Source organism: Phoenix dactylifera, chromosome 4 (assembly GCF_051530095.1).
Source record: "Phoenix dactylifera cultivar Ajwa chromosome 4, Ajwa_hap1_PhDact_Kaust_v1.1, whole genome shotgun sequence".
Classification (NCBI taxonomy): domain Eukaryota; kingdom Viridiplantae; phylum Streptophyta; class Magnoliopsida; order Arecales; family Arecaceae; genus Phoenix; species Phoenix dactylifera.
Window position 1 is genome coordinate 4,275,728 of NC_143193.1, and position 23,701 is coordinate 4,299,428.

Genomic DNA, 23,701 nt, shown 5'->3' on the forward strand with positions numbered 1-23,701 from the left:
AAGTCCCTTGGAGGAAGAAGTTGCAATTTCTCACCATAACACCAACTCATTTTGGAATAAGTAAGTTTGAATGAGGATAATTTTATGACCGGGTTATGCATGATACAAATATTAAATTTAGGTCTAGCCTTTCAACTTAATAGGTCATCACGAGTTGAACAAATCTCTTCAAAAACCCAACCCTAGGCCTCTAGGATAAGTAAACTGCAGTAGTGTAGTGAGTCAAGGCTAGGGTTGTAATCGAGCCAAGTCTCATCAAGCTTGATTTGAAATTAATTTTGAACAAGGTTGATTTGTTGACCATTGTTTCAAGCTTAATTTTGAATCGATCCAAATGCAAGCTTTCTTGAGTTTAGCTTGGTATCCAAAATCTAGCTAAAATCAATTTAAACTTAAGTCAAGTTTGATTCTTGATTTGAAGCTTGGGTCGGGCCTAAATTAACATTTATTTGATTCAATAAAAAAAAAATACTTCAATTAAAGAACTAATCCATTGATCCACTATATAAAATATATAATATGTAATTTAAATATATTTAAGCCTTATGGAGCCAAGCTTCTTAACTAGCTTGATGCTAATTTCAAGCCTATTTTGTTGGTTCAAACTTTGTTTCTTTAGCTTCAAACCAGGCTGGAGTTTTAGCTTTTCTCAAGTCAAACCTGAGTCGATCTTGAGTTACTCAGTTTGTTGGACACCCCTAGTCAAGACTAGTAAAGATTTAGTTCGAGCGATTAGAAAGATCTTGTAATAATGGCTGAAAAAAACAAAATGAATAAAGTAAAATGCGGAGCAAACAACACATTTGGAATTTATTGTATTTCTTTTCTCCACTATAATTCCTTTAATATCCCTGTTTATTTTGATGTCCAACCCTAAATTTGCACTTCTTGACTTTTTAACAAAGACTTCTCTAAACTGTGAAATTTGCATATGGTACTTGCACAAGCATCCTCCAAATTATGCTATAGGATCAAAGTTGATGACAAGCTGTGGTTCAAGAAAAGCACAAATTGAGATCGACTCGAAGTTAAATAAACCAAGATTGAACTAACAAAACAAACTCGAAGCCATGCCAAAAGTCAACATTCCTCAATAAGGTTTGACAACATTTATACTATTATATATTATTATATATTATTACATATTATTATATATTATTATAATTATTATGCATTATTGTATATTAGTATATATTGGTATGTATTACATATGATACATCATGGACTACTAGATTAAAGCTTTAATAGCCATATTTTTTATTTTAATCAATCAAATGTAAATTCTCGCTTGACCAAGATTGGAATCAAGAATCAAGCTCTAATTCAAATGTTTAACAGGCTTGATCCAAGCCTTGGATTGATTTCAACTTGTTTTAGGATTGTCAAATTGATCAGATAAGCTGATGCTCAACTTGATTCGAAATTAAGCTCGAATTGAGCTTGAGATACAGACACGGGTAAACAAATCAAGCTTGATATCTAAGTTCAAGCTCGAAATTAATTTCAAACCAAGCTTGATCAAGCCCAAGCTCGATCTAGCTTGGCTCAATTACGCCCTTAATCAAAGAGCAGAAAGATTCCAAAACACAGAATGGAATACACATGATCTAATAGGTGGGTCCAGAATGACCACCAGTGGAATACACATACAAAAAATTCAGGTAAAACAACCGCATGTATGTGATTAGCTGCAAGGCAAGCATGCCTCACTTTCAACCTCATAGCATTATTTTGGATGCTTCATATAAAGGTCATGCCTATTTTGATCCACTGACTATAATTTCTAATGGCGAGGAACGCCCCTTATCTCAATGTACAACGAAGCAAGTTGTTTACCAGATCTCAGGAAATTTAAGTATTCAACCGAAAATGTTACGTCACTATTTAAATTAGCTATAGGCAGGCAATATTTAAGAAGAAAGCTTAAAACTCAATCCAGGGTGAGTAGTTGGAGACTTTAGCATATGCCCCAGAGAACTAAAGCACAGAGTAGGCCATTCCACTAAGAAATATCCTGTAAACTTTAAGATGGCAGAAACATGAAGAAACTTGAACAATGAAAACAATAAAAGGTACCTCTCCATGTACCCTAATCAGTTTCTGTGCATCCTTAAATGCTTTGGAATGGTAGAAAATGTTTACAGAAACTACCAAAAACAACTTAAAGTATATCTTTGAAATTGATCAAGCAACCAGTTTAACAGTATGGACTGTAAACCACACCAACAATATTTCGACCTATACGAACCTTCCAACAATCTTTGGTTTTATCATGATTCTTGTGATATGAACTACAAATGGAGAAAACTTTCAAGTGAGCAAGAAACTCTGTTAAGTTTCTCATATCCAGCATGATTCCTCAAGGTGTACCACATCATACCTTTCGATGCAAACATAATGATCACTTATAGTCTTATCATTCAGTTCAGCATGCAGGGCTCTTCTTCTTCTTCTTCTTCCTCCTCCTCCTCCTCTTGTTGCTGAATCCAAGACTCTGAAATAAGGTTGGCAGGCAATACTGTTGAGACTTCGCCGTTTCCTCTCTGTGGTGTTTCAGATCTCTAACTGAAGTCAAGTCACTACTGCAAGCAGAATTAGTTCCAGACTGATAGGGATTTCTATTCCGTGATCTTGGAATCTGATCAGCATCAACATTGCAATTTTCTGGTTTTCCATTTGTTTTGAGCTTGCCATTGATTGCATATTGCTCAGTCCCCACCTGTTCACCTTGCTGGTTCTCCTGGAGAAGGTCAACAAGTTTCTGTTTCCTATCAGTTGGCAAAGGTTCAGATTTCTTGTCACGAAATGTGTTGCCGGAGGAGGCTTTATTCTGTCGTGGTGTCCCAGGGGTGCTGATCTGAGAGTTTGGAGTACTGCCTCGTGCAGGAGTGAAATCTGTGTAAAAAGATAATCAGCTATTCACAAACCATTACCAAAAAAACTGCACCTCAGACAAGTTATCAGCTGTGGATCTCTCATAGTTGAAGTGATGATGCCTTCTTTGACGTTCATGATCTTACCTCCACTAACACTGAGAAAATCATCTTCGCCGTCAGAATCTAACCATGCATGTGAGTCGAAGAAGGTTTCCTCTTTACCGCCTGTGAAAAGCCATAGTTTAGCATTCATTCAAAAGAAAAATCAAGAATTTTGAATTAATGAGAGGAACGTAAATGCATGGAATCGATTATTGCTTTCAGCATTGGGCACCCAAGCAAGATGCAACTGTCAAACAGTTTGGCTGAAATTTCCAAGACTATTTCTCTAGAAAAGCTCTACACAAGCTAGATGCAACCATCAAACAGTTTGTCTGAAATTTCCAAGACTATTTCTCCAGAAAAGCTCTACACCGAGCTATGGAATGTGCTGATGGAATTTGCCAAATTACATATCTTCTTAGAGGCATATTTTTTCTCGTGCATCCTGATAAAAATAAAAATATTTTAATATAAAATTTAAGAGATAGAAAAAGAATCACCCAAAACACATTGATATATATATATATCAAACTCATGACATTCTCGACTTCTTTAAACAAATTAATTTTGTGAAAAATTAATTACACAATTTGAATTGTTGAAATGGAACTTTGAAGGGTTGCAAGGACAATATCATGTGAACATTTTGCAGCTTATCATGAAAATATTGGGCACTCATAAGGTTACACTTTCTTTAAATGATATTTTCTCAAACCAAAGTTCGCCGTACCGGTACCGAACCCCGTACCGGTGCTGCACTAGTATAGACGTATCGAGTGTCGGTACGGTACGGTATGCAGTACACCAGGTGTACTGACATTGGCATACCGATATCGGTACCCATCGGTACGGGTACGGTACGTCCGATACTGATTGGTACCGACCGGTACAGCATACCATGTCTCAAACAAACTTAATTCTAATTTTCTCAGAGTGGTCACCCATTGTTCTCGAATACTTTCAGTACTCAATTCTACACATCAAAATATGATTTAAATGGGTATTCTGATTCAGACCAACAACATCACAGTATTCAGACAGTACCATCAATCATCAGGACCATGAGGCACCACCCTTTAGTGAAAAAATGCATTAACTGGCAGATGAGAAAAATTATTCTGGTTAGGAAGAACAATGTCTTTCTTAGATCAATGCTTTCAGTGGACTTGCTCCCTCAAGTGTTGCCAGCTTGCACCTAGAAGTCAACAAAACCTTGCAAATGTACTTTGATTTGGTAATCCAGGGGTTGGCACCCTGAAACTTGTAACCTGATAAGAGTTGTTTTTAAGGAGATATACTATTTCAAAGGAGCCACGTGGAGCAAACACAATAACCCAACCCTAAGTAGTTCTCTAATCCCAGCTGAAAGTCAAAGTCACTTGTATGACACCTTTGTTAATAAAATCTAAAAGCTGATTTAATTATGATATTTTGTATAAGAAGTTATTATCGGCTACTAACTCCTGACATCCCCATGTCGCTAACAACAAAGAAGGGGCTTCCATAAGCTTCATGAACTATGCACAAAAACAGCAAATTGTGCCTCCCATAATCAAGTTTATAAAGGGAATATTGAATCAAGACAGTTCTTCAACTCAGATCCAGCAAACAAGTAATTCACAGCAAGGTATCAATTAAAAAGTTAAAAATCAGTTTACAGGAAAATCTTATGCAGGAAATTTACAGGATTCTGATAGCCGAATGTTATTAGATATTTCCAAATACAAATGTCGAATATGCCAATAAAGAACATTAATATCATCAAATAGAGTAACTTTAGTTGGCAATGACCAAATATCATCCAATTAATGATACAAGCCATCATCAAGTATGATTCTTCCATAATAAGATGTCAGACATATATATCATCAATAATCGTAATTTACAAAAATGCATCCAATATTTTCATCCATGGATCAATCATAGATATATGTAAAGGCTATAACTTTGTGAACATCAACCTATAATCCAGTAAACCTAAAGATCGATTTGGATAGTGTTTTGCAAGTTGCAGTGGTGAACATGAAAATGACATGGCTACAAATATTAGTACCAAGTGCGAAGCATGTTTTATATCTACTGTAATTACTTGAATATAGTTCTGAATCTGTCACATGTTAAATATCATCCCCCAAACCTCAAAAGGAAATCTTTTTTTTTTTAAAAAAAAAAACCCTGGACCCATGATCAAAACTAAAAGAAAATAAAGCTACCCATCCAGATAAATGCAGAAATCTAATTAACCAGCCCCATTTAATATGATTCTCTGATAATTCTCTATCTCGATACAAAATTATGCAGTGACACAAAAATCACTTTGATCAAGAGAATATGCAGCAAGAATCTGACTTCCAGTCACATAGCTCAAATAATTAAAAAGACATCATCACAATATAACCAGTAACAAATCGTTCTGGAGATTTCGATTTTTCAGACAATGCAGACTAAATTATTCATCAGTTCTAAGTAAATTAATCTATATCATTAACCATTGTGAGATCTCTTTTCCCACAGAAAGGCATTAAGAACACACCAATCCAAGAACCAAACAAGACAAAACCCAATGCATCAAACTAAAAACTATACCGAATTCCGCCGGCTTGCTCTTGGAACTCAGTTCCCCTGCCGAGGCCCTCCCACTGATACCCCTCTCCCTGGCCTTGGAGCCAACTCCGAGTGGAAACCTCATGGCGGAATCCGAATGGTCTTCTTTGCAGGCGGAGACGCAGGAGCCCATAGCTAATAAGAGGAACAGAGTCCTTCAGCCCCACAGCCTTGGAGTCCCTGCCCCCCGTGAAAATTTACAGAGACAAGAAAAAGAGACAGCTAAGAAAAGTGTAAGAAGATGAGAACAGAGACAGAGAAAGTTGGTGATGGAAACCAATACTGGAGACTGGAGAAGGCTTTCCTTGGAGTTGTGAACAGAGAGGCCCAAGATCCCATGCCTAAGAACAAGAGACCCTTCTCATTGGAGACTGGGGTGTGAGTGTGCGTGTGGGTGTGGGTGTGTGTGAGTGTGTGTGAGAGAGAGAGAGAGAGACTTTAGGTGGGCCCCAGAGGAAATGAGGAAATTTTTTTGTGGGATGGGTGGGCATGGGGACTTTTTTTTCATGTCCTGGCTGAAAGTTGGGATGTCTACAGTAGTATTTGTCGCATGTATTCATACTTCCAGACTGTTTCATTATGATGATAAAATAAATAAGGGATGTATACCTTGCCAGAGTTGGTAACTCTCAGAATTATGAGATAAGATATGGTTCTATATTTGTGTTGAGCTGGGTGTGAGGGTGATCAGCCACTTGGAACATAGAAATTTTGAGTAAAAAATTTAACCTACCATATTCAGTACAGTAAATGGTTGATTGATTTTTAGAAGGGGATATTTTAACTTTCAAAGATAATTTTTCGTAATTTAAATCAGTTATATTTCATCAAATTCTTTCAATTTCAAAATGTCATCCTTAGTGTTTTATGGAGAACTCTGAGAATTTTGCAAAATTATTTATATATAGATATATATAAATATCTAAAAATATTAAAATGCATGAAATAACATTCTAATTTTTCTTAGAAAACTAAAACTTTCAAATGATTTTCTCATCAAGCACAATCACCGATCTTGGAATCTCCAAGCCGATGACTCTTAATTGATGGACAAAATCTGAATCTTACCATAACTCAGTATATCTAATTGGGTGAGGAAACATGCATACATACCCTTTCAAGAAAGCGTGTGGTATGGAAAAGTCACTATATTTAAAATAGGTAAGATTTCAATTAAGATTCACAGTCTTGATACCGGATCTCGTATCGGTGTCATACTAGCACAAAATTAGTACAATACAATATAAAATTCCATATCTAATATTGATATGCCATTCATACCGAAAATCGGTATAAGATGGTATATTTTTGTATCATTCGGTTCAAACTAGTACAGTATATTATGATTTCAATACTGCCACCCACCCACCTGAGATGTAGTACATTGCCTTTGCTTTCTTTAATAAGTGAATTGTAATGCAAGAATCTGACAAGTTCGGAGTACTTGTACAAGGGAGAGTCAAGAAGACGCCTTGCAGTGTGGGAGGATAGAGTACAAGGAAAGGCAGGACAAAAGGTGGTGGCTTAATGCTTTATGGGACCATTTGAGAAAGACCAGGCCTAACCATGAAGCCATCCAGTGATTGCAAGAGAAATTCTATTGGCAATCATTTGAGGACCATGGAGGCAGATGTCATCAATGAGTCCTTAAATTATACAACTTTCTAGACATCTAAACTTCTTAAGGATCTGGTAATGCATTTCACATGTAGTCAACAGGTTGTCTGTGGGTCAGACAAGGCTCAGACAATCTGAATTGTTCTCATCTGGTCCAAAATGTTATGGTAGGGCTTAGATCTGCTGTTCCCTTTGCAACCTTTATTCTATGCTCAATGTGGAAGGGAGAGATCTCTATTATTGGGTTTCTTTGGCAGGCATTTAAGTAATCTGCTGGAGGTTTCGATCTTAAAAAAAATTGTTTTGAATGCAATAGCTGATGCGCGGTAAAGAATAAGCGGCCCAATGAAAGAGGCTCATGCCATTGCGGTATCTGGAAATGATCAGATATACAGAGTCTTACCCCAGCATATAGAAAGGCCATCTTCATATTTCAAACCGGTGTGACCTTCAGATCACAATAGAGCAACCTTATCATTGCGTCAAGGCTCATAAATATTAGCAATATAGCATCCCGTTAACTTTAAGCACCATAATAATAGTGGAGGAATAGGTCTATGAATCTAGTCTTCACTTGCTAGTGAAGCAAATGACTCCTTTATTTATTGATTTGGACAGGGAATAAACCCAGGAGTAGCATCTTCTTTGTCGAGGTCTGACCAGCCAGGAAGTAGGAAAGTAAACTAATCGTTGGTTGTTGTCGATTTCCTGTTTATCTACAAATGCACTAAACAGATCGTTGTTAGAATCGACAAACAAAGTTTAAATTAATTATACTCTTACCTTTTCTGCTCGAAAAATAGTGGTCGTAAGAGGTCGATCCACAGGGAGGCGGTTGGAGTTGTGTAAAAATCAAAACGTTCACTCGGATTCAAAATCGATTTTTAAATAACAAAAGAAAAATATTACTTTAGGGATGTTGAATGATTCTCTAGTCTACCAGAGAATGAATACTATTTGAAAATAACAAAAAGACAGATACTTGGAATCGATGAGCATTTATAAATTTAATAAAATATTTAACTATTCAAAAGAAAACTTTCGCATGGCTGAAAACGGTGTTTAAGAAGATTGAAGCCTGGAATATAGATTGCATGAGAGAAAATTTCATATATTGCATGAAAGAAAAATTAAAAGATTGCATAAAAAGCGAAAATTAAACTGAACCTAGAACAAGGATTGTATGAAAGAGAAATGATAGATTTTATAAAAATAAATTGATTACAAAGGTAGAAATGAAGATTGGTACCCTGGTGCTGCCTTTCTTCTGCAAATAAAATAAAGAAAAGAAAGAAAAACAAAAAACTTCTCTCCCTATTTTTTTTATTCTTTTTTTTTCAAACAAAACAGAGCCATGCTCTGTTTCTTTTTTCTTTCTTTCTTCTTGGGTCCCCTCTTTCTCTCTTTTGAAAACAGAGCCTTTCTTCTCTTCAAAACAGAGCCTCCCCTTCTCTTCTCCCCCCCTCCACCAGCCGAGAACCTCCCCCCTTTTATAGATCAACCCTACCCTTGAAGCATGGAGAGGGGGAGGATGCGTGATTGCTGGGGCGGAATGCAAACGGCTGAATCAGACGCGTGATCCTTGGATGCGGGGCTGGAGCAGTTCCTTGATGGCGAGGAAAGACGCCGCGGGTGCTGGGAGGAGCTGATCCGGAATGGAATGGACGTGGGATCCGTGGATGATGAATGCAGGCGTGCAGGAGATTGCTCGCGGACGGGGGCTTGGATGCTTGGGCTCACGGAAGAGGCGGACTCGGAGGCTTGAATGCAGCGTGGGATCGCAGACTGAAGAAGAAGCGGACGCGTGATCGCTGGGAACGTTGATCACAGAAGAGGGATGATTGGATCACGGGATCGTTGGGGCTCCGGGAGCTTCATCGGTTGGCTGGATCACGGCTTGCATCACAGGACCGTAGGCGCTGGAAATGGAAGGGAGCTGGGAGGACGCGGCTTGCTGGTCTGGAATCCGTGGATGCATTACTCGCGGAAGCAGAGGCGGAGGAGGGGTGCTACGAATCTAGAAGGGAGGCGGGGAGGAAATCCGGAAGGATGTGGATGCTGGACCATTGCTCCTTCCCTCTTTTTGCACGGGCTGAGACGGTGCAAATTTGGGAAGGAAGCTGAGATCTTTGATTCGGATGAAGGGCGGACGCATGATCGCTGGGTGTGGCTGGAACGAGCGGAAGAAGATGGATTTTCTTCTTTGGCCCACGAACGGATGGAGTGTTGGGAGATCGCGATCAACGAGATGCAGACGCTGGGATGGATCGTAGAAGGCTGAAGATGCATCGCGGACGATTACTGGCTGCGTTGGGCTCAAACAGAATGTTATTGGGTCTCATGGACTACTTGCACTCAAACACAAATACAACGTTAATTAGTAAATTTTATCATTAATGATCAGCTAAAATACTAATTAAGATGGTATGACGATTGCACTTTTGTGCTCTCATCACACCCCCAACTAGCTTATTGCTAGTCTCTAGCAATTTAATGCAGAAGTGAGATTGCAAAAGTATTAATTATTATTTTATATATATATATACATTAACTAAGATAAATACTCACTTTCGTAGAGCATTATGATTGCACTTAGCACATGCAACAAGCCGTTAAACCCCTAAGTTACCCTAGTGGACGAGTGTTGTCTCGTGAGGGTTTGTAATGAAGTTACCCACAAACTTCAATCCCAAAATAAAATTAGTTTTATGAAATGAAAGTCTAATTTTAAGTACATAAATGATAAGAATTTCAAAAGCACACAAGGTTTTAATTACTAAGTAGCCCAAAATGTAGGTTAGTATGCAATTTAAGTTGAAGTCATTAAGTTTTCCATTAGGGAGTTGTAAAACTTATTTATACTTGAGTGCTTAGTGAAGTCTGTACCATGCACAAGCTAAGGTTTCAGATCTCCAAAATATCGCTAATGCTAGTAGTTCCCAAGAATTTGTCGGACAAGACCTATTTGCTGATTCCAAATCATCTTATCTGCAGGATTTCGAGAGCTGTGAATGTTTACTTTAATACCTTATGGGCTTTATCTGTAATATTCCAATTTACTCGAATTTTTGCAACGACGGCTTTCACACTATTGTCTTTCTTAAGGTCAAAATGCATATATATATATATATATTCAAGAAATATAATAATGTATATATTGTGCACTTTTACTCCTATGATGATTCCTCCATGTAGCGAGTAATTAGTCGACAATTTCCACACCAGTTGGCATGAGGTGTCGAGCATCAAGACTCCCCTACGGACCTATGCTCGGGTTCCTCATCACAAGCCCGCTGACCTTTGACAATAGGTAGCCCTTTTTAATGCACCTGACTAAATCCACCATTTTTTATAATTTTTTTTTTTGTGAATCAGAAAAAGATGGTTCATCAGGATTCAAGGTTGCTACCATATTCTCAACACAATGTCGACCCTATACCTTAGAAATGCAGGTCAGATGTGTTGTGAAATTCAAAGTACTAATTAGCTTACAACTCAGTAAAAGGAATTTAATAAAAAGAACTCACTTTGCACTACTTCCGACTAGTCATTGGGCTCTTAGATTTTATATACCTTGTGTGTTGTACAGAAATTAAATTTTTTTTAAATGCTTAAAAACACCCCCAAACCTAAATCTAACATTGTCCTCAATGTTAAAGAAAATTGAAAGCAGTAATAGGACAGAGGAGACATTACCTGATATTGGACCTTGATATGGCTGAATAACTTGAAGATTGGGAAAAATACCCCCAAACCTGCATGTTAGTAACTTATTAATAATAATAATTTTAATTTTTACCTATTGGGTTGCCTCCCAAGAGTGCTAAGTTTTATGTCTTCAGCCAGACAATTCTAATTCATTCATGATAGACAGGGTCAGTCAGAAGTGTCTCCTCGACTTTTGGACTCAGATACTCAAGGTATGGTTTTAGACGATGTCCATTGACTTGAAAGGACCTACCATCCTTAGTATTGCATATTACTTCTGCACCATGCGGATGCACTTTCTCTACCATGTATGGGCCAGTCCAGCGGGATTTAAATTTCGCAGGGAACAGATGTAATTGAGAGTCGTATAAAAGAACTTTCTGTCTTGGGTGAAATTTCTTACGAATGATCATTTTATCATGCATAATCTTCATGCAATCTTTGTACTTCTTGGCACACTCGTAAGCATCGTTTCTAATTTCTTCAAGCTCATCGAGCTGAAGCTTCCTATGTTCTCCTACTTTGTCAAGATCGAAATTTAAATGTTTAATCACCCAATAGGCCTTGTGCTCTAACTCGACAGATAAATAGCAGGCCTTGCCATAGACAGTTTTATATGGAGACATTCCAATTGGTGTTTTGTAAGCCGTCCGATATGCCCACAGTGCATCTGTTAGCCTAAGAGACCAATCCTTCCAAGATGTATTAACAGTTTTTTCAAGGATGGTCTTGATTTTCCGATTGGAAATTTCGACTTGTCCACTTGTTTGTGGATGATATGATGTACTGATCTTATAATTAATGTTGTACTTTCTCATAAGGGCTTTAAAGATTTTATTACAAAAATGTTTTCTCAATCACTAATGATAGCACGAGGGGTGCCAAAACGAGCAAAGATAGATTCTTTAAGGAACTTGATCACCACTTTGTGATCATTGGTTTTATACACGATAGCCTCAATCCATTTTGATATATAGTCAACTGCCACAAGAATGTACTGGTGCCCAAACGACATAGAAAAAGGACCCATAAAATCAATACCCCAAACATCGAAGATTTCTATAATTAAGATTGGGTTCAGGGGCATCTCATTCTTTTTGAAAATTTTCCTAATCGTTGACATCGATCGCAAGATTTACCATAGTCATGCGCATCTCGAAAAAGTGTGGGCCAATAAAATCCGCACTGCAGTTTTCTTCCCACTAAAATGACCACCACAAGCATGGTCATGACAAAAGAAAAGGACATTCCTTTGATCGTGTTTAGGGATGCATCATCTGATGATTTGATCAGGACAGTATTTGAACAAGTATGGTTCATCCCAAAAATACCATTTTACACGAGCTATGAAGCGAAATTTCTCTTGTTTGGTCCATGAACTGGGCATTTGTTCGGTAACTAGTTAGTTGACTACATCAGCATACCATGGAACATTGGTATGGGAAATCATCATTAATTGTTCATCAGGGAAGGTCTCGGACATAGGCATGGATTCTCCAGATGATTTAACAATAATCTGGACAAGTGGTCAGCTACAGCATTTTCAGATCCCTTTTTATCTCGTATTTAAAGATCAAATTCCTGGAGCAATAGGATCCAACAAATGAGTCTTGCCTTGGCATACTTATTTGTGAGAAGGTACTTAAGGGCGGCATGATCAGAATAAATAAGGACCTTGGATCCTATCAGATAGGGACAAAATTTGTCAAGAGCAAAGACAACAGCCAACAACTCCTTTTCAGTGGTAGAATAGTTGAGTTGGGCGTCATTCAGAGTTTTGCTCGCATAATGAATTACATTGGAAAGCTTCTCCACTCGCTGACCTAGGACGGCACCTATTACATAATCAGATGCATCACACATAATTTCAAATGACAGATTCCAATCGGGGGACCTTATGATGGGTGCTGAGGTTAGTTCAGACTTCAGTCTTTCGAAAGCAGTTATACAAATTGGCGAAAATTAAAAATAGTATCTTTCACCAACAGATCGCATAAAGGTTTTGACAATTTACTGAAATCCTTGATAAAGCGGCGGTAAAAATCCGCATGCCCTAAAAAGGATCTGACTTCCCTAACAGTTTTGGAAGGTGGTAACTTAGCAATTAATTCTACTTTGGTTTTATCCACTTCAATTCCTCTTTGTGACACGATGTGTCCCAAAACAATACCTGATTGAACCATAAAATGACATTTTTTTCCAGTTAAGAACTAAATTTTTCTCTTTACATCGTTCTACAACAAGGATCAAGTGATGCAGACATTCATTAAAATTAGATCCGAATGCAGAAAAGTCATCAATAAAAACTTCTAAAAATTTCTTCACCATGTCGGAGAAAATGTTTATCATACACCGCTGAAATGTAGCTGATGCATTGCATAACCCAAAAGGCATGCGACGATAGGCAAAAGTGCCATAAGAATAGGTGAATGTGATTTTCTCTTGATCCTCACGTGCAATTGGAACTTGGTTATATCCAGAATAACCATCAAGAAAACAGTAACGAGAGTGGCCAGCTAGACGTTCTAACATTTGGTCAATGAAGGGTAGTGGGAAGTGGTCTTTCCTAGTCATGGCGTTCAGCTTTCTGTAGTCGATGCATACTCGCCATCCAGTTTGAATTCGAGTTGGGACTAACTTATTGTGGTCATTCTTAATTACAGTAATTCCAGATTTCTTTGGTACGACTTGAACTGGGCTCACCCACTGGCTATCAAAAATAGGATATATAATCCCTGCATCTAAGAGTTTAATGATTTCAGCTCGAACCACATCCTTCATGACTGGGTTAAGTCGCCTTTGTAGTTCTCTAGAGATTTTTGCATCCTCTTCTAGATGAATTTTATGTTGGACCACAGAAGGGCTAATCCCCTTGATATCAGCTATAGACCAGCCGATCGCTTCTTAATTTTTCTGAAGGATATTTAACAACTTCTCTTCCTATTCTTCAGTTAAATTTGATGCAATAATAACAGGTAAGGTGTTGTTGTCCCCGAGAAATGCATATTTTAAGTTTTCAGGTAGATTTTTAAGTTCAAGCTGGGGAGGTTTGACACTTGAAGGTACTAGCTGGGATTCAGGTATAGGTAATGATTCAAATTTAGTAGCCCATCTGCTAGTATCCATTACAGGAATGGAATCTAACAATGCATTAACCTCCTGATTCGACTTTCCTTCCTCACAATCTTGACTGAATTGGGCCAAACATCTTTCTAGTGGATCAGAATAACTTGATTCCTCGAAGGACTTGCTGATTATGTTCTCAATCATGTGAATTTCTTCTAAATCCTCCATCTCAGATGGTTGATTACTACTGTGAAAGACATTGAGCTGGACGGTCAAGATTCCAAATGCTAAGGTCATTATCCCATTTCGGCAACTGATTACAGCATTTGAAGTGGCCAAAAATGATCTGCCTAGGATTACCGGGATGTGACTATCTGGATTTTTCACTAGTTCAGTTTTTAGAACTACAAAATCCACAGGGTAGTAAAACTCATTCACCTTTACAATTACATCCTCTACAATTCCCTTAGGATACTTCACAGTCTGATCTGCTAATGACAAAGTAATGTTTGTGGGCTTTAATTCTCCCAAACCTAGTTTGGTGTAGACAGAATAGGGTAACAGGTTTACACTTGCTCCTAAGTCTAATAAGGCTCTCTGGATGATCGTTTCTCCTATTTTTATTTCAATGGTAGGGCAACCAGGATCTTTGTATTTTGAGACAATCTGTTGTTGAATGAGAGATGAAGCCTGTGCAGCCATAACAGCTTGCCTAGGAATGCTGGTTTTTCTTTTGACCGTGGTGAGGTCTTTCAACAATTTTGTATAGGAGGGAATTTGTCGTATGGCATCGAGAAAAGGTATATTTATTTGAACATTTTTAAAGACTTCCATTATTTCATCAAAGTTAGATTGTTTCTTGGAGTTCTGAAGTCTACTAGAAAAGGGAACATTAGGTTTGTATGTTTCTATGGGTTCTTCCTTTTTTTTTGGTTTGTCCTGTTCTTGACCCCTCTTTTGAATAGGGTTCTTATGGGGTTCATGTTTATTTTCTTTTACGTGTTCAGGAAGTTGGACTTTATTGTCCACTTGCTTGCCAGACCATAAAGTGGTAATTGCCTGGACTTCATGGGTCAGATTTTCATTAGAATCGATTTGATACTGACCTCTCTGACCTTGTTGTCTACTAGGGTTAGGCACTGATTGACTATGTAGTTCACCTTTCTTCCTATCCCCTAGAGAGTTTGCTATTTGGCTCAGACTAACTTCAAGTTTTGCAATTGCTTACGCATGGAATTGGTTAGTCTGGATTTGGGTCATGTTGGTTTGTTGTTGCTGTTGGATAAAATTTTGTTGTTGTTTCATCATATTAGCCATCATGGTTTCTAATTGTGAAAGTTGCTGTGGGATAGGGGCATTATAAGGAGGTAAAGATGAATCCAAAGGTTGGTTCATTTGTGATGGACCTATCCTGGGAAAGTTTTTCTGACAACCTCGTGGACCACCTTGATGCCGAATAGGTTCGTTCTGCTTGTATGAGAAATTTGGGTGGAACCTATTATCAGGATAGTAAACTGGGCTGAATGAATTGGGAGTGAGCTTCTTAAAGGCACTATATGCATTTAGAGCATTTGCTTGCTCGGCCTTTATGATGGGCAGATTAGGGCAGCACTCCACTAGATGCTCAGGACTGTTACACAAGATACACAAACTATGTGGCTCGTGTTTCACTTTCATGATGGGATTTGACTCTTTGTATGAACTCGAACTAGTGGAAACAGTGAAAGCATCAAACTTTTACTTAAATTGTTCACTCCAGTCATCAGATTGGATATGACATTTTTGAGATATGGGTCTGTTTTTATTTCATAATTACCTGGTTTTCTAGACCCGAACTCATCTCTATTTACTTTCTCACCATAGCTACTCCAATTTTGGGCGTTCTCGGCTAAGTCAACAAGAAATTCATAGGCTTGATCCGGGATTTGGTTCATGAACTTACCCTTGTGCATGGACTCGATCATGTTTCTATATGCCGGAAGTAGTTCTTTATAAAAGAAGTGGACCGGATCAGCCTTATCAAGCCCATGGTGTGGGCATTTGACCAACAAGTCATGGAATCGTTCCCAAGTTTGGAAAAATTCCTCTTCAGATTTTTCTCTGAAAGTTCTTATGGTATCCTTAATTTTTTCTATTTTAATCATGGGGTAAAATTTTGCTATGAACTTCGTAGATAGTTGTTCCCATGTTGTGATGGAATTTGGGGCCAGAGAATATAGCCATGCTGCGGCTCGATCCTCTAAGGTCAGTGGGAACAATCTCAATTTTACACTTTCTTCATCTAAATTTTAATTTTTGAAATTTTGACAAAATATCATGAATTTATTTAGATGAATGTAGCGTTGTTCACTTTCAAACCCATTGAATTTGGGTAGCATATTTATTGTCGCAGCCCAAATTTCAAATTGGGCTGCATTATTTATTGGCAACACTATACATGTACGTGCACCAGCGGATGCAGGAGCAAATAATTCATTCAGGGTTCTAATATGATCACCCATTATAGAGATTGGTGGTTGATCAATAATTCGTTGGATGTGACGATATTTTTTTCCAACCTCTGGGTTAAATGGTGTTAACTTACCCCTTAACGATCTTCTACCATGCATACATTATCCACAACTAATTAGACTTGACTCCTAAACGAAATCCTAAAAGAGAAGAAGAAGGGCTAGACCAAGATGACCACAATCAACACCACACAACGGATTGGCTCTGTAATCTTGAGATTAAAGAAGGTTTAGTGGCTTTTAATCTAGTTGCACAGAGATTTATCGGTTAAAAAGTTCCTGAAATTCTCTCTAGATTAGACAGCTTCTAATCTTCCTTTCAGATTAAGCTTGAGCTTACTAGTTAAGCGATCCAGTAACCAGTGACCATAAAAGTCCCGGGGTGTGTGGTGGTGCCAGAAGGGATACACCAGTACCACAATACCCGTAACAGTTCTCGCTGTTGTAAAACTTTCTTAGACATCATCAATTACTAAATTCTTACTGGAGTAGCTTTCAGCCGCTTCTTTCTAAGAGCCTAATTGAGCTCGAAAATCCTAAGGCCAACGTCTAATTGATTTTAATTTAATTTGGCTTAGGATATGTATGCAAGGTGGTGATTTTTGGGGACCAGTAATGACTCCCGACCTTATCTTTTTAATGGATTTTGCCCTTAAATTATTTTATGCAAATGCTTAATACTAAATGCAGCAAATATTCAATATTTTTTTTTAAAGTTTATGGAATGTTATTAGGTTGTACTGATTAAATGAGCAAGCAAAAAAAATTTCTTTTTTTTTTAAATTTCGAATTTTGAATTTCAAAATTCAAATTTTGAATTTAAATTATTAAATTTTAGTATTTTTGGAAAAAAAATTATTTTTATTTTTTTTGAATTTTAATTTTTTTAAAAAAATTTTGAATTCCGAATTTCAAATTTCAGAATTTAATAACTACGAAATTATTAACTAAAAATAATCAAAACAAGAAAAATTAATAGAAATAAAAAAAACTTACTACCGGAGTGCGTTCACTTTGGGCATCCAAAATTCGATTTGATCTTCGTGATCGTTCTTGCTTCTCAATTTGCCTCTCCAGCAACGGCGCCAAAATTTTGTTGTCAATTTTCTGTTTACCTAAAAATGTACTAAACAGATCGTTGTTAGAACCGACAAACAAAATTTAAATTAATTATACTCTTACTTTTTTTGCTCGAAAAATAGTGGTCTTAAGAGGTCGATCCACAGGGCGGTTGGAGTTGCATAAAAATCAAAACGTTCACTCGAATTCAAAATCGATTTTTGAATAACAAAAGAAAAACATTACTTCGGGGATGTTGAATTATTCTCTAGTCTAACAAAGAATGTTTTCTATTTGAAAATAACGAAAAGACAGATACTTGGAATCGAAGAGCATTTATAAATTTAATGAAATATTTAACTATTCAAAGGAAAACTTTGGCATGGATGAAAATAGTGCTTAAGAAGATTGAAGCCTGTAACATAGATTGCATGAGAGAAAATTTCATATATTGCATGAAAGAAAAATTTAAAGATTGTATAAAAAGCGAAAATTAAACTGAACCTAGAATAAGGATTGCATGAAAGAGAAATGATAGATTTTATAAAAATAAATTGATTACAAAAGTAGAAATGAAGATTGGTAGCCTGGTGCTGCCTTTCTTATGCAAATAAAATAAAGAAAAGAAAGAAAAACAAGAAACTTCTCTCCCTATTTTTTTTTTTTTTTTTTTCAAACAAAACAGAGCCATGCTCTGTTTCTTTTTTCTTTCTCTCTTTTCGGGTCCCCTCTTTCTCTCTATTGAAAACAGAGCCTTTTTTCTCTTCAAAACAGAGCCTCCCCTTCTCTTCCCAACCCCCTCCCCCAGCTGAGAACCTCCCCCCTTTTATAGATCAACCCTACCCTTGAAGCATGGAGAGGGGGAGGATGCGTGATTGCTGGGGCGGAATGCAAACGGTTGGATCGAACGCGTGATCCTTGGATGCGGGGCTAGAGCAGCTCCTTGATGGCGAGGAAAGATGTCGCGGGTGCTGGGAGGAGCTGATCCGGAATGGAACGGACGTGGGATCCCTGGATGATGAACGCAGGCTTGCAGGAGATTGCTCGCGGACGGGGGCTTGGATGCTTGGGCTCACGGAAAAGGCGGACTCGGAGGCTTGAATGCAGCGTGGGATCGCGGACTGAAGAAGAAGCGGACGCGTGATCGCTGGGAATGTTGATCACGGAAGAGGGATGATTGGATCACGGGATCGTCGGGGCTCCGGGAGCTTCATCAGTTGGCTGGATCACGGCTTGCATCACAGGACCGTAGGCGCTGGAAATGGAAGGGAGCTAGGAGGACGCGGCTTGCTGGTCTGGAATCCGTGGATGCATTGCTCGCGGAAGCAGAGGCGGAGGAGGGGTGCTACGAATCTAGAAGGGAGGCGGGGAGGAAATCCGGAAGGATGTGGATGCTGAACCATTGCTCCTTCCCTCTTTTCGCAAGAGCTGAGACGGTGCAGATTTGGGAAGGAAGCTGGGATCTTTGATTCGGATGAAGGGCGGACGCGTGATCGCTGGGTGTGGCTGGAACGGGCGGAAGAAGATGGATTTTCTTCTTTGGCCCACGGACGGATGGAGTGCTGGGAGATCGCAATCAACGGGATGCAGAAGCTGGGATGGATCGCAGAAGGCTGAAGATGCATCGCGGACGATTACTAGCTGCGTTGGGCTCAAACCGAATGTTATTTGGTCTCATGGATTACTTGCACTCAAACACAAATACAGCGTCAATTAGTAAATTTTATCATTAATGATTAGCTAAAATACTAATTAAGATGGTATGATGATTGTACTTTTGTGCTCTCATCATTGGTGGTCATTTCAGATAAGTTGTTTATCATGATCAGCCAATTTTCTGCCACCAAAGAGTGCTAGTTACATAACAGAGGATCTACAAATGAGACTTTTTGAGTCTATTAATAGACCATGAAGTACATTCTCAGAGTAGTAGGAGGAAAATTTTCACCACAGCTGCTGCCAATTCTTGGATCAGGGTTAACAACTGATTCTACCACAGATGCACCCTAGCTTGAAGAAATGCTTCACTGCAGTAATGATATAACAATTCACAGAAACCAGCCAAAGAAACCAACAGGAAAGCCATCGGGGGCGTGAAGCAGTGCTTTGTGATATAATTCCCAGGGAAGCCACATCTCTCTCAATGTTTCATCATTAAGATGGCATTATCCACTGTCAAGATCTCGCATTATAAGGGGTCTTCCTGACTTCCACCATTCGGATTATTGTGCTCAAGTGAAAGAACAATTGGATTCCAGTCACCATTCCTTTCAGTTAACTGCTGCTAAGAAAACATTAAAAACGCTTTCCTCCAGCAATCATAATTAAAACCACATGAAACATTCTTCGAGCTTTGTATGTTCCGAAATGGATAAATAAATCTTGATACCTTAAAAAATAAGACCATATGTTTCAAAAGCAGTATGATCAAATTCATGGTTTAGCTAATGCCATTTACAACATTCACAATCATTTTCGTCAAACCAAACAGGAGATCGGGAGATCAAATGGATTGTTCACCAAACCCTCTGAAAAGCTGTTAGAAGTTCATGGGGCATGGTGTCATCGAGTAAAAAATGACCTCAAGGATCCAATTATCAGAAATTTATTAGAATTTCCAATCAGAAAGAGACACCAGTAGTATCATAGAAGGGCACCAAAATCTCCACAAGAACATTGTCCATCTATGAACTTGTGAAGCCGCTTGCTATCCCGAACAATAATTTCTCTTTTTGTCAGTAATGAGAAGAACTTCACAGAGCTATGGCAGTCCCTGCACATAGTGATATTTTTAACAACTCGAATGGATGCATCTTCTGTCATGTTTATCAACCCAAAAGCAATAGCTAATCTTTCACTATGGTGTGTAGTGGAACCAAATTTCTTCTCTTCATCCTCGTCATCAGATATCTCTACACTTTTATAGGGAACATATCCCAAACCTTTTGCTTTTTCAAGTAAGCTTTCCAGCAATTCATACATTTCAGCACTCTGAGCATGGGTTCTATCATCAGCTCTAAAGAAATAAATCTTATCTTTGATGCCAATCCAACTTCTATCCCTCATGTTTCCAATTTTCTCATCCTTCATGAGCTTTCTCACCCTTGATACATCCTGCCATCTCTCTGCTGATATGTACATGTTCAACAACAACACATAGGTCTCAGTCCCTCTAGGCTTGAGTTCTAGCAACCTCTCAGCAGCATAAAAACCCAGTTCCATATTCCCATGACTCCGACATCCTGCAACTAAAATAGACCATATGATCTCATTGGGCTCGAAATCCATCCCCTTCACAAAAGCAAATGCATCCTCCAACCGCCCCAACCTCACAAACAGATCAACCATGCATGCATAATGGTCCATAACAGGCTTGATCCCGTACTCATTCTTCATCATGCTGAAATAGTACTCAGCCTCGTCGACCATACCACCATGGCTGCAAGCTGAGAGAACTCCGACAAAGGTAACTTGGTTTGGCCTCACCCCAGCCAGTCTCATGTCCTCAAACAGCTGTATTGCTTCCCTAGACCGACCATGTTGAGAGTAGCCTGTTATCATGGAAGTCCAGGATATCATAGTCCTTCTTGACATCTCCACAAAAGCTTTTGTTGCTTTCTCGATGCATCCACACTTGTTATACATGTTCACCAAAGCGCTGGTCACGACCACATCAGATAGAAATCCAGACTTGATAGTCTGGGCATGGATCTGCTCACCCTGCTCCAAGGCTACAAGACCACTGCAAACGGATAGGATGCTCGAGAAGCTGAACAGGTCTGGTTTCATTCCTGATCGATTCAACTTAAGGAACATTATAAGTGCCTCTGTTCCACTACGATAAGCTGTGACATCATCCTTTGCTGAATTCATCATCTGAGCATGGCCTGCAATCATCGCGTTCCATGTTATTAGATTAACAGTTTCCATTTCATCGAACAATCTCCTTGCCTCATTGATCTCCCCACATTTTAGATACAAGTACATGATTGCGTTCTTCACAGGAATATTTAACTCACATCCAAATTTGACGCAGAAGGAGTGGACTTGCTTTCCAAGACTAAGATCTTGTGCCACACAACACAAGCTTAGAGCACTTGTCAATGTATACTCGTTCGGTTCAACATGTTCTGAAAGCATCTCGACAAACAGCCTCAAACCCAGCTCAGTATCCCCTTGATCACCACAAGCTGATATGACCGATGTCCATGAGATCACATTCTTATCCGGAATTCTTTGAAAGGCCTTCACTGCAGACTCCAAGCTCCCACATTTGGAGTACAAGCTGCAGAGAGAGTTCCCCATGCTCGTATTCGACTCAATTCCATACTTGATCATGTACCCATGAACTTGCTCACCAAGCTCAATAGAATACAGAGCACAACATGCACTGAGAACGGCCCCTAACGTATAATTGGTCGGGTAGACCCCAGATTCCAATAGCTGAATAAACACTTCAACCGCACAGTCCGGCTGAGAATTGTGAACATAGCCAGTGATCAACGCTGTCCAAGTGACAATATTCCTACGGGGCAATTTATCAAAAATCTTACGTGCATTGCCTGGAGCACCACATTTCATGTAAACATGGACAAGTGATGTCGATACAAAGACATCTTCATGAGTTCCAGTCTTGATAATGTGAGCATGAAGGATCTCAGCATCAGGGAGCAACCTGTTATCGATGCATTGTCGGAGAAGTGGGACATAAAGGGCTGACTCCACTCGGGTGCCCTCTCTTAGGATGTCGAGTGCTTCCTGGACATCAAGAGGCTGTGGAAATACATCCGAGCTGTTCTCCTGCCTCAGTGGGCTTCTCTCGTAGGCAAGGATCTGTGATCAAAATCCAATTTTTACACGAACCATTCATTGAAACAGAGAAAGGTAAGAGAAAAATGACAACTTGATAAGGTCAAGATGGATAGACTTGATGGATTCCGATGGTCGCATAGACTTAGAGCTGAATGAAGAAAAGAATACTAGTTTATACGTGAAGAGACTGTGCCAATACCTCTGAGCTGCTCTCTGGGGTTGGCGGGCTTCGCTGGTAGGCAAGGCTCTGTGATCAAAATTCAATTTTTACCTGGAATTACTCATTGAAACAGAGAATTCGTACGAGAAAATCACAACTTGACAAGGTTTAAAGGGAAGGAAAGATGGATTCCAATGATCATATAGTCTTAGATAAACCAAAGAACGCTAAATTGTTTTGAATTGAAAAGAGGAGGAGGTGATTACCTTTTCGATGGGAAGAGAGGTAAGGGAGAGTTTTCTGGGGTCGGGGTCGAGCTTGTGGAGGGTGGCATTGATAGCAAGAGAAGGTAGAGAGGCCATTAAATAGAGAACAGAAGAAGAGAGTAGCTATTGGAGGAGAAGGGTGACATGATATCAGCGCATTCCTTTTTATGAGGTTTGTGATCTTATCTTTGCTGGGGACCTGGGGTTAGTTTATTACATCCTTGTGGTGTGGAGAGAGCCTCAGCCTCCATTAATACGGGATAAGGATTGTAAGCTTATGGTTTCTTCCTGTGGTGTGGAAGGGATAACATGACATGAAACTACTGTGATATAAATACTTCGGATAGGATAACATTACCGAGCAGCATCCAATGTGTTCGCGAAAAATGGCTGCTGTGGTTTGCGGCGCTTGAAGATCTTTAGACACTGGACACCATCGGACATTGCTTTTGGGGGAGAAAAAAAAGCGATTTTTGTTTTGGTAGGCCTAACGTCTCCCGGATAATTTTGAAGCGTTTAATAAAATTTTTCATATATAATTTTTTACTTCCTCCTAAAAGAAAAAAAAATTATTAAGAAATGTTGCAGTGAGGAGTTTTTTTTTTTTTTTTTTTTTTGGAAGGGATGGCAATTAACTTGGTCGATTGGATGCCCGACCTGACTCAATCTTAATGGGACAGATTGTACTGTAGATCCAGAGCGGATATAGATAATGGTAAAATCTACTATAGACACGACCCAGATTTATATAACTCTTTGTAAATTTCCTCTCCAAGGCAAAAAAAATTATATGCAAAAAAATAATTTTTTATCTAACTCTATTCACTCCGCACCACTCGATGCAAGTATGGGATGTGTGTAGGTAATAACCTACCGGTCCATACCCAACCCATTACCATCCTTAGTTTTTGGACAAAAGCT

At 38.8% G+C, this 23,701-nt stretch overlaps 2 protein-coding genes across 3 annotated transcripts; both read right to left on the reverse strand.

The window, feature by feature from the left end:
* Positions 1-2,057: 2,057 nt before the first annotated feature.
* Positions 2,058-5,901, reverse strand: LOC103706517 (uncharacterized protein At3g27210-like). The gene is made up of 3 exons (XM_089930056.1): positions 5,565-5,901; positions 3,021-3,101; positions 2,058-2,895 (listed from the first exon to the last, which is right to left on the reverse strand). The coding sequence occupies exons 1-3, from the start codon at positions 5,713-5,715 to the stop codon at positions 2,426-2,428; spliced, it is 702 nt and encodes a 233-aa protein (XP_089786182.1). The 5' UTR covers positions 5,716-5,901; the 3' UTR covers positions 2,058-2,425.
* Positions 5,902-19,357: 13,456 nt separating this feature from the next.
* Positions 19,358-23,268, reverse strand: LOC103706519 (putative pentatricopeptide repeat-containing protein At5g52630). 2 transcript variants are annotated; one of them, XM_089930057.1, is made up of 4 exons: positions 22,998-23,129; positions 22,781-22,903; positions 22,554-22,601; positions 19,358-22,375 (listed from the first exon to the last, which is right to left on the reverse strand). In XM_089930057.1, exons 2-4 carry the CDS (start codon positions 22,874-22,876, stop codon positions 20,186-20,188), a joined length of 2,334 nt encoding a protein of 777 aa, XP_089786183.1. In that variant the 5' UTR covers positions 22,877-22,903; positions 22,998-23,129; the 3' UTR covers positions 19,358-20,185. The 2 variants fall into 2 exon arrangements, with proteins under 2 accessions (XP_089786183.1, XP_088575772.1); XM_088719646.2 differs by lacking the exons at positions 22,554-22,601; positions 22,781-22,903; positions 22,998-23,129 and adding an exon at positions 23,139-23,268.
* Positions 23,269-23,701: the final 433 nt, after the last annotated feature.

Excerpts from the sequence above, each read along its gene's own strand:
- LOC103706517 (XM_089930056.1), bottom strand. The coding sequence starts at position 5,715 with ATGGGCTCCTGCGTCTCCGCCTGCAAAGAAGACCATTCGGATTCCGCC. Across the intron at positions 3,102-5,564 it reads GAGCAAGCCGGCGGAATTCG|GCGGTAAAGAGGAAACCTTC; the intron begins GTATAGTTTTTA and ends GGCTTTTCACAG. Across the intron at positions 2,896-3,020 it reads TTTTCTCAGTGTTAGTGGAG|ATTTCACTCCTGCACGAGGC; the intron begins GTAAGATCATGA and ends CTTTTTACACAG.
- LOC103706519 (XM_089930057.1), bottom strand. The coding sequence starts at position 22,876 with ATGGCCTCTCTACCTTCTCTTGCTATCAATGCCACCCTCCACAAGCTC. Across the intron at positions 22,602-22,780 it reads CCTCTCTTCCCATCGAAAAG|AGCCTTGCCTACCAGCGAAG; the intron begins GTAATCACCTCC and ends TTTTGATCACAG. Across the intron at positions 22,376-22,553 it reads CCCCAGAGAGCAGCTCAGAG|ATCCTTGCCTACGAGAGAAG; the intron begins GTATTGGCACAG and ends TTTTGATCACAG.